Genomic DNA, 11,109 nt, shown 5'->3' with positions numbered 1-11,109 from the left:
ATCCTGGGGTGCAAGCAATTTAAAATAGTATCAAGAACGTCTATGATAACCCTCCAGCATGATTCTATTGCTTCCTGTAGCACTTAAGAGAGAGTGACTGTATCATGAAAAGTGTAGTAAATTTAGAATCAAGGTGCCCGCGGCTGATCTTCATTGTAAAATCAAGGCAACTCACTTTGCCAAGGCCTCCGTCTCCTCACCTATAAACGGGGGATAATGGCAGACACCTCTCCCATAGTCCCCGTGATGATAAATAAGATTAATGTCTGAAATGCTTCATAGCTTCCAAAGCAATTTCACAGATATACTTATGGAGAAGTCTCCCAGAAACTGGCAAAAGAGAAGGGCAAATTCTCCAATACTTATTGGAGTAATTCCCTGTATGAACAGCAGTTTCAAATCCATGGTTTTGAAAGCAGAGGAAATATAAGCTATAGTGCATAAACTACTGAGGAGGAAAGAACATGTGGGTGCCTGTCCTAGTCCTGCTTTCATGTGTGCGCAGGGGTGAGGCGATCCCAGGACAAAGACGAAAGAAAAGGACTCAGGGCTCTGGAGAATCTGGAGGAGAGCATTTTGGTTCTACTTTATGCTCCGCAGACTCTAAACAGTATGCTAATTAGTTCACATGCCCACGTTATTAGAGACCCTAGTTTGCCCCCTAGTTAGCCGGCCAGGTTGTCAGCGGTTGTCAGCAGACTGCCGCCTCGTGAGCTGGGAATCTGGCCGCAGGGGAGCCAGGTAAAAGGAGTTGAGAGTTTCCTTCAAAAACATCTTTCATTGTCCATCTCCTAGTCTGTCCAACTGTCACTGTCTGTTTTTAGGGGATGCTTCCTGGCCACTGCAATTCTCTAAGGTAGACAAAGAAACAAAGACTGGAAAACTTTTGGCTGCACCTGGGAAGTCCAGGGAGGAAGAGTTCATGGGCATGCTGGAAGGGCACGGACTCCAGGGCCACCAAGAGACTGAAGGCATCACTGGGCCACTCACCAGCTGTGAGCCCTGGGCTTTCCTGTTCACAGCTGTAAAATGGGCTCATCATCACCCACCTGTCTGGCTGCCATGAGCTACAAGAACGAGTATGTGTAAAGTGCTCAGAGGGGGAAGGCGCACCTAGTGAGTGCTCAACAACTATTATTTATTAGATGACCAAAAATACAATAAACTTAGCAGTACTCATATCTATGAATAATCATTATTGTTCCACGAACCAAAACATTTTTAAGAAAACAGAGTTGAGTGGACCATTGGCCCTGTTCTTTACATTAGGAGGCAATCAGTGCCCTAAATCCCATTCTCTCTGAATTTGTTGTTTTCCCTCTCCTTGATGCTCAGTCATGCTAGTTAAAGAAATTCAGATCTCTTCTCCCACTTACTCTTTGCGTTAAATCTCCAGATAGAATAGATTTGCCCTAAGGAAGTTCAGTAACTGAGAAGCGAGGCAGGGAGACAGATCCTTCTAGAACAGGGTGAGGAGAAGTCCTAATTCACAGGAAGACCCTAGTTCTCCAGTGTGGATGTAAGTGGTGAGGGGAAGTGTGACCAAGAATAGAGTTACTCTCTAAATAATGACAGCTCTGAACAGCATCTGTGCTTCCCAAAACATCTAAAAGATGTTTTGAAAACAACAGCAACAAACAGGTGTGTTGGATGAGCAGTAGCTTAGATCCTTGGGAGAAGCTAAATGTTTTGTTAAGAGACTTTCCCGAGGCGTTCCCGAAAATCCTCAGGTTCTGTTCTCTCCTTCATGCTCAGTCTCCCACCTGCTCCTCCTTCCTGGGCTCTGAGCTACTTCTGACTGTTGGAACGTGTCAGACCTGGCCTTCGTCTTGGACTTAACTTAGATGCTAACACGATTTGACCCAAGTAATCAACTGGGCCAGCAGGTTCCACGGCACATAGAAGTAGCCTTTTCCTGACTTCTTCACCTTGCCAAGAAGTGCGTTACTTGTAGCCAGAAGGTCAATCCACAAGGACAAGAAAAATTCCTGAAATTTTTCTCTAGAAATTTTGATTCACTTTCCATGGGTACATCTGCTTGAAAAATGCTGCAAAGGAATTTACCGCAGAAAGGGTAGCAAACAAAAAATGTTTTAATAACATTTCTACACATTGCTCAAGGCTTCTAACGTTACAATTATGAGTTCATGCAGTGTTAACAACTGTTTTTCATTTTGTTACTGGTTTCAAATTTAAATAGGAATTGATAGAATGAGCACATCTAATGCACGGCCTAATAGAGATTTACGGCTCCAGAAACAGTCTACAGTTCTTCAACCATGGAACGGGGAAACTGTTGACCATGTGTTTATGTTTCATTACCGAGGAAAATGCAGAGATGGTTAACGATTATTTATGTCAGAAGTTTTACAGTTGCCTGTCTTTGGGCTATGAGCTAGCACATTTTAAGAGCTTCTATCCCAAGGTTTCCATTCTCCTCTCTGCTGCGGTGAGCACACCGGGGAGGGACCCAGGCTGGGCAGACACTCCTGCCCTTCCTCTGAATCATGCCGAGGTCCTCACTCACAGAACCCACAGGAATCGCTTCCCAGGAGATAAACCACATGCGAAACAGAACCTGAGGATTTTCGGGAACGCCTCGGGAAAGTCTCTTAACAAAACATTTAGCTTCTCCCAAGGATCTAAGCTACTGCTCATCCAACACACCTGTTTGTTGCTGTTGTTTTCAAAACATCTTTTAGATGTTTTGGGAAGCACAGATGCTGTTCAGAGCTGTCATTATTTAGAGAGTAACTCTATCCTTGGTCACACTTCCCCTCACCACTTACATCCACACTGGAGAACTAGGGTCTTCCTGTGAATTAGGACTTCTCTTCACCCTGTTCTAGAAGGATCTGTCTCCCTGCCTCGCTTCTCAGTTACTGAACTTCCTTAGGGCAAATCTATTCTATCTGGAGATTTAACGCAAAGAGTAAGTGGGAGAAGAGATCTGAATTTCTTTAACTAGAACCAAACAACTAAACAAACAAAAACAGCTACATTCTAGAAAAGTTCAGCTGATAGAGACTCCAACACTGGACAGAAGACCTGCTGTTCACTCTCACTCGCAGTAAACATGGTGTGGAACAAAAGTGTATCAGAGCTTCCTAGCAGATGGCTCTCTTTGTGTGATTCTAGTCAATTTGCAGATTCTGATCAAATACCACTAACCAATAATATCAGTTAAAAGTTTTGTATTCAAGGTTAAAACACCTATTCAAGGCATTCAGCATCAACACAATTAAGGGGCTCGCTTCAAGTTCAGCAGATCTGCATGTTTCAGGGTCATAATAAAAGTGACAGTAGATGCTAGAGTCAGTGGCCTTCACGACACTGGAAATAAGGACAAGCATTTATCGAACCCAGTTTTCGGTGCTGGCATTTATGTTCACAGAGGGCAGGAAAATAAACAAAATCAATAGATCTTCCTCTTTTTTTAAAAGATTTATTTATCTGAGAGAGAGCAGGAGCAGGAGGAACAAAAGGGAAAGGCAGAGAGAGAGAGAGAGAGAACCTCAAGCAGACTCATTGCTGAGCATGAAGCTCAAGACTAGGCTGGATCCCAGGACCCCGAGATCATTACCTGAGCTGAAATCAAGAATCAGACCCTTGGGACGCCTGGGTGGCTCAGTGGGTTAAGCCACTGCCTTCGGCTCAGGTCATGATCCCAGCGTCCTGGGATCGAGTCCCACATCGGGCTCCTTGCTTGGCAGGGAGCCTGCTTCTCCCTCTGCCTCTGTCTGCCATTCTGTCCGCCTGTGCTCGCTCTCTCTCCCTCTCTCTCTGACAAATTAAAAAAAAAAAAAAAAAAGAATCAGACCCTTAACTGACTGAGCCTCCCAGACGTCCCAGACTTTTCCAGTTAATACCTAAATAAATCAAATAGACAAAAGTACATACATACAACAGACAGATACCAAGAGAGAAAAAGAGAATTAATTCCCCCAGGCAAGGTGGGGGAATATCTTTTAACACTGAAAATGACAGAGCATATTGGTGGGGGGGGGGGGGGGGGAGTGCAACGTAATAAAATGAGTTAGGTGTGGAACCAAACAATAACCCTTCATCAAAGATAACTTCACATGATAGAATTTTTTTTTTAATTTTATTTTTTTATTAACATAGAATGTATTATTAGCCCCAGGGGTACAGGTCTGTGAATCGCCAGGTTTACACATGTCACAGCACTCACCAGAGCACATACCCTCCCCAACATCCATAACCCAACCACCCACCCCCCCACACCCCCAGCAACCCTGTTTGTTTTGTGAGATTAAGAGTCTCCTATGGTTTGTCTCCCTCCCAATCCCATCTTGTGAAAGAATATTTGCTAGGGAGCTTGGTGTAGGGTCCTAAACTATACCCCTTACTCAGTGCAGAAATCTCTAGCATACCATCATTTACTGTGATCACATCCTTCCCATATCTGAGGATTCATAGGCTCACTGGAAAGCCTATCCCAGATGTGGTCTGACCCCTCAATGAGGGTCTTCCTCAGATGCAGCCAAATCAACTGTCTAGTAACTTACACACATTGGTCTCTGCTTAGCACTTTGCAATTTAATTTTCACCACGACAGAGCTTCAAATACTATTTTTAATAGATTAAGTCTCTCAACTTCATTTATCCCCTTCTTCATTATTCAGGGAACATAATCATTCTAGATTTTATTCAAGATTATGTCATATATTCTAATACATCCCTAACACCACCTTAAAATGCATGATATCTAGAATGTCCCACCAGTTAAACAGCCAAGAGAAGTTTATCTAGGCAGCTTCTAGATAAAGTCTAAGGGCTAAATTATTATTAACTACTCAAAATCAACCCAGAATTCATTTTAGTGTGACTTGATCCCAAGGGAAAAGAAAAGTTCCCTCTCTTTGCTTTCCCATTTTAAACATGCAAAAGATACCCCAAATCTCTAAGAATATCTTCTTATTGTCAGAAGAAAGATGGTCTCATTAGCTGCATTAATGTTTCGATTTGAACAAATAGTGCAATCAGTATGTTTACCTTCTGATTTTCATCAAAATGAAATTATTAGCTGGAGGCAAAAAATGAAGACCTACTTCTATCTTAGAAGTATGGAGATCTTTGGAGCGATGTCTACATACCCAGTGAGGCAGGCAATATTCCATGGTCACAGCAAGAGGAGAAGGTCCTAGGCTTCCTCCACCCACCCAAAAGCAGTCACAAAATATCTGATATAATTAGATAAAAGACATTCACAAAGACTCTAGGCAAAAAAGAAAAAAAAATAATAAAACAAAATATGTGCGGTGACCAAAACTGACTCTGTTCCACAGTGGCTATGGTTAGAAGACTAGTGATGTGACACTCGCATGAAATAAGGACTTAGGCTCCCCAGCGGAGAGTAGTTCACTTGGTATAACATAGCGGTTCCAAATGACAGGCGACATGCTACCTCATCCTCAAGGATCAGTCTTCCACTTCCTTTAAGTCCTGCTCTAAATGCCAGGTTTTCAACAGGGTCAATGGAAATATTCTAACTAAAATTGCAGCAGCCTGTTCTTCCCAATTCCCAATCATCTGATGATTTTTTTTTTTTATTCAGACATTAGCCCCTTAGAATGTATCACATGGTTTATTGAATTACTCTGTGTGTTTTTGCACATTTGTTAATTGTACCACTTTCCCTCCATCCCAACACACACACACACACGCACACACATGCACATGCAGAAAAGATTGACAAGCAACAGGATCTTAATCTGTCCACTGATGCATCCCCACTGTCCAGAAGAGTTCCTGACACAGAGTAAGAAATAAGAAGTCAGTGTACATTAGTTGAAGAAGTAAATACTCTGGGCTTAGACACACTTGGCCCTGAGTCCCAATTCCACCTGTCCTAGCTGTAGGACCAGGAGAAAGGCTCATTGTCCCTGCAGCTGTGTTTCCCTACTGGTAAAATGAGGACCTCAGGAGGGCCTGCCTTTAGAACTGTCGTGAGGATAGCATGAGTCAGTGTATGTCAATGGCTTAGAATAATGCTTGGACACAGTAAGCTTTTGATAAACATTAGCCGCCATTATTATTATTATTCCAAGATATGTTTCCCAAGGTGGTGACGGAGGAGTGATGATTTAGTGTTCTGGCAACTGGCTCTCCTCGCATCCGACAGCACAGATCTGACATGGTGAGGGGCCCCGGGCAGTTAACAGAGCAGCAGAACCACCAAGGGTCAAACCCCATCGCTATGGCCTCATCAGCTCCAATCCAACAACACCCAGGAATTTGCAAAGGAGTTGTTAACTGTGTATTACTGCCCCCCCCCACCACCACTCCTGCTGGAGTAGAGTAAACATAACAATGTAACCACTGAGTAAGTGAGGGGGAGGCTCAGACACCTTAAAAAGCAGGGAAAGCAGCCTGCCTCTTCCTACTTGAATGAGATTTTTTTATTTGGCTTAACTGGAGTCAAAGCTAATGGTTATAATGGCTTTGCTGCACTCCCCAACTCGTTCTCCAGGTTTCTACATACAGGCTGAAAGTTATACCTGATGGAAGATAAAGAGAAAAACATAGACCTCCTATAAAGGGATTTACCAGAACGTACTAATCATTTAGATACTCATTTATGTTTCTAGAAATCTAAAGATTGGGAATGCTATAGTAACTTTTTCCTGAGGCAAAATCCAAGCAAGTGTAGGGGCTCAGACTAGAAATTAAACCACTAACCTGAATAGTCACTAAGTATTTGGGAAAACAAAACACTTTGGAAACACCCATTATTTACCCATACCTAGAATTTAAGGGGAAAAAAAGCAGGGATTTCAAGACTGGTTCAATTAGGAGAGGAATGGGGAGAAAGTGAGGAGGAGAGAGAGGAGGGAAAAAGACACGACAAATGGGGGAGGGGCTCTTATGGATTTCGTGGCAATAACAGTCTTAACTTCCCTATTTATTGTAACGGACCTTCCAAGGCTCCGCTCTGTTAAGTGGTCCATTAAGGCCTTAGAAGAGCCAAATAAAATGAATGTCTGTGTGCTCAAGAATGAGCTCTTGCTAGAGAATGTCAATAAAGAATTCCTCTCTTCTCTCTAGAGCAGAAAGACTTCAGGGGCTTCTTGATTTCAGGAGAATTGAGCAAGGTCACAGTAGCTAAATCAAAGCTGGACTCAAAACTTACAGACATCCAAATTAATGGTCTCTACTCAACACAAGAACGTCCCCAAATTTCTAGGAAGAACCTAAGATTCTGCATTGTTAACAAGCTCCAAGGCGACGCCGATGTTGCTGGTCCTTCGGCTACACAGAATAGGAATCCTCTGCCCTTGCTGTACCTGCCATGGGAAGCCTCAGGAAGAATTTTTGTTGTTTTAATGAAAAAGGAGTTTTCAAGGAGCAAGAGAAGGTAAAATTCCATATGAAATACTCAAGTTTTAAACATTCCTCTAGTTCGACACCATTTGTAAAATTAAGGTGGTTTGCCTTTACACAGTGGAGTCAACTCTAAAATATACTTAAAGATCAGACCGTCAAAGTTTACACAAACCCCTAGCTTTTAGAGTTGAGTGGCCTCTCAGTGCATTCGGTGGATATGCATCTACTAATATTATCCTTCTTTTAGTACAACTGAGGTATGGTTGAAAATAAATCTTTGAAATAAATCTTAATTTCAAACCATGCCTAAATTGTACTAAATCTAAAACTGTCTTAATTCTCAGTCTTCTTAATAGAGATACTATGTCGAAGGGTTGATTTCACATTCTTTGAAATATGACATTTTAGATAAGAAAGATAGCATGGACACATTGAATTCCAACAGGATTACCTGCATATATTTGACTATCCAGTAACACTCTGTAAGGAAGCTGACCCTTGAGCAAACTAGGTTTGAACTGTGTAGGTTCAATTACATGCAAATTTTTAAATAAATACAATATAGAATTGTAAGCGTATTTTCCTTAGGATTTTAATAACATTTTCTTTTCTCTAGCTTACTTTATTGCAAGTACAGCATAGGACACATACAAAATACACCTGAATCAACTGTGCTATCGGTAAGGCTTCTGGCCAATGGTTGGGGGGCATCAAAAGTTACACTAAGTTTCAACTGCACAGGAGCAATGAAACACCACACTGTTCAAAGGTCAACTGTAAATATGTTATGACCCTATTTAGAAGGCCAATGTAACTAGAGTAGGGGGGAGGGAGAAAAGTTTTTTTTTTTTTTTTTTTAAGTTCATGTCACTTCTACTTCTGTATTTTTTCCTTGCTGATCACAGAGGACTCTCCAAGCATTTGATGAGAGTTGAACGCTAAACACAATGTTTCCCTCCAGCCGAACCTCAGTTACCACCCAAAGCTTCCTATTGGTTCCCTTGAATCAGCTGAGCCCAAGAGGTTTTCCCTATAAAAAGTTCCACAGTGTATCTAAATCTGATCCCAGTAAAATTTCACTTCAGCTGAAGTGAAAATGCAGAGGTAGCATTTACGGATAACAGCTGGAGATCATTAGTTCTCTGTCTCTCTTTTTCTCTCCCAAGGGTTGAAAACTCTGCTGTTCAGACAGGAAGTCGTCATACACCACACACTGTACAATACCAGAACGCTGGGATAGAAGAACAAGTTGCAGAAGATTAGGAGGAGTGTTGGAGGGGTTTTATTCAGGAACGCAGAGCCCTGACTCCATTTACCTCTTGGGGCCTCCCTGCCCCCCACCCTGACCGTATTCAAGTATCACAATATATGCATACCTACAACTGACAGACACACATTTGACTGCCTGCAAGCTTTTTAATATTCAGAGTAAAAGGCTGACTCTTTCAGTTTTCCACAAATTTTTAAAACATTGAGAAGTTCTGGGGAGTGTCCAAGATTCTGCAATAATCTTTGTCGGCATATTTCCACATGCCCTATCTAAAAAGACATCCATTTAACTTTTTTTTAACAATGAAATTGTTTAGAAAAAAAAAAAAAAAAAACTCTTCTATGAAACTTCCCAGAATAAGGAGTATATATGGAATTCAAAACATAGTGATCTGGAAAGAAACGATTTAAACCAAAGGTTCTTGGGGATATGGTTTCCTAGGGTCGGCTGCTGTGATCTCATCAAGCTGCTGAGAACGAACACACACACAAACGCAGGGAGAGAGACATCCAAGTTCTGTGGCCACACCTCAAAGTTCTGAACTGGACGATAGGAGTTTCCCTAAGGCCACACGCTGAATAGCCATTCTGCATTCCTACCAGTCTGCAGGCGCTGGACCCCGTTTGTAACCGCCTGTCCCCTGGGGGCGGGCTTATAAAAGCAACCCGGTCTCTTCCACTCCCCTCCAGTCAAGTTCACGAAAGACAAACCTTCCTAACTTTTGAACCGCAGAAAGAGCCCTTGCAGGACGCAAATCCGGGGCAGGCTGCTAATCAGCTGGGTTACAATACTACGGTTTTATGCAAAGAGGAGGAGGAGCGAGGGAGAAGCCAACCCACACATCCATCATCCTTTTAGGAGTAGGTGGAGTTTAAAGTTCCCCCAACTTCCAAGTTCCCACTTGACAGGCAATATTTCTGTGCAATTTCCAGCCCCACGTAACAGATGGTCCTTTGCCCGTCTTGAGCCCCGAGAGAGTCCCAGACAAAGCCCTGGGCCACTCCTCGCCTCGCGAGGCTCTTAGGTGGTGTTTCACGAAGCTGTCAGCTCAGGGGCACTGAGCAGAGAATAGAAACTTAACTTCTTCTTCCAGAAGTCGTTCCTGCTACAGGAGAGTCCAGGGGACTGGAGCACAAAGGCCTGGGAAAGTTTTCGCAGCGTTATTTTTCAAAAACGTCTTCCGCCATCTGCCAAACCATCATCCTAAACCCCAGATGCTTAAGGAAGGAAAGTTGAGGCACATGTGCTCAGAAATACGGCAGAAATGCAACTCAGAGCCGTCCCAAGGACAACCTGGGAACTTGCTTAATGAGACCCCCACGGTGGGAAAGCATCCTCGGGGCGCCTCGACACTCAGTGCCACAGGGGAGGGTGACGGCCCGGACGCGGTGCCAAACGGGGGTGCGCCACGGTAGCCTGCGAGAACCTTCCTTCCCAGACGAGAGGGCGAGGGGGAGAGGAAAGGGGGCGCGATCCGGGAGTCTGAGGACGGGCGGCCCACTCACCCTCACTGCCGTACTGTTTGCCATTGTTCGCGCCCATCCTGCCGCCGTCATGCCCGCCGTCTCCCCGGACACTCCATAGCTGGGGCGCACCGCCTGCGCGCTCCACCAGAGGAAAGCCCGCCCGACGGGACCGTTAGCTGCGCATACCCCACGCTCCGGGGCCGGGCTCCGACCGGGGACGGCCCCTGCACTCCGCTGGGAGGGGGGCGCTCGGTCCCCGCCTGGCACCCCCGGGGGCTCCGGGTGGGGCCGGGGGCAGCCGCCGCTCTTAGAATCCGCGTTCGGGGCCGGCGGGCGCAGCGCGGCGCAGAGCCCGCGCCCCGGGGCCGCCCAGAGGCTCGCCGCGCCGCCGCCGCCGGGTCCCCATCCGCCCGCCCGGATCCCTCTGCGGTGGGGCTGAGCCGCGCGGGCGGCCGGGGCTCCCCCGCTCGGCCGCCTCCTCTCGGCGCCCCTGCGCGCCCGCGGCTTCCCCGGGGAGGGCGCGGCGGCCACTTGTTGCGGGTGCCCCGAGCGAGCAGAGACTCGCGGCCCGGCGCAGCTCGCCCGCGGGCCGGACTTTTGTTAGCGCCAGGCGCCTCCTCTCGCCGCCCAGCGTCAATCACAGCTGGAGCCCGGGGGAGGAAGGCCGGCCCGGAGATGCGCGGCCTTTTAAAGGGGCAGCGCGCCTTTTCGGGGCTCCGGCTCCCGGCCCCCGCCGAGGCGCAGGCCCTCGCGCCCCCGCAGGACCGCTTCGAGCGAAGGAACGTGCTCCTGGCTCTGCTGGACTATTGTTCTTTTGCAGGCTTGGCCCCCAACGTGTAAGATGAGCTTCCCGGCGTCGTTTGCAGTCCCTTGGGTTTGCTTGCAAACACGGCCTCTTTTGAGTGTGGGGGCCTTTAAAGTAAGCAGGCATCGGAGTCTGATTCTAAGTCAGGTATGTATGCTGGCATTCTCCGGTGGCTCCCACTTTCGGGGACTGAGGCGGGGCAAGGAGGAGAGAGAGAGGGA

General features: G+C 45.9%; 1 protein-coding gene across 1 annotated transcript in view; it reads right to left on the bottom strand.

The window, feature by feature from the left end:
* The window catches only part of FBXL7 (F-box and leucine rich repeat protein 7), a 369,750-nt gene extending 359,052 nt beyond the window's left edge, over positions 1-10,698 (bottom strand). Inside the window, exon 1 of the mRNA XM_059173681.1 lies at positions 10,123-10,698. Within this exon, the coding sequence (XP_059029664.1) occupies positions 10,123-10,159 (37 nt within the window). The 5' untranslated portion in view covers positions 10,160-10,698. The remainder of the gene's footprint in view (positions 1-10,122) is intronic.
* Positions 10,699-11,109: the final 411 nt, after the last annotated feature.

The sequence above is a fragment of the Mustela lutreola genome, chromosome 5 (genome assembly GCF_030435805.1).
Source record: "Mustela lutreola isolate mMusLut2 chromosome 5, mMusLut2.pri, whole genome shotgun sequence".
NCBI lineage: Eukaryota > Metazoa > Chordata > Mammalia > Carnivora > Mustelidae > Mustela > Mustela lutreola.
Note: the sequence above shows the minus strand (reverse complement) of the source record. Positions and strands in the feature narration are given on the sequence as shown.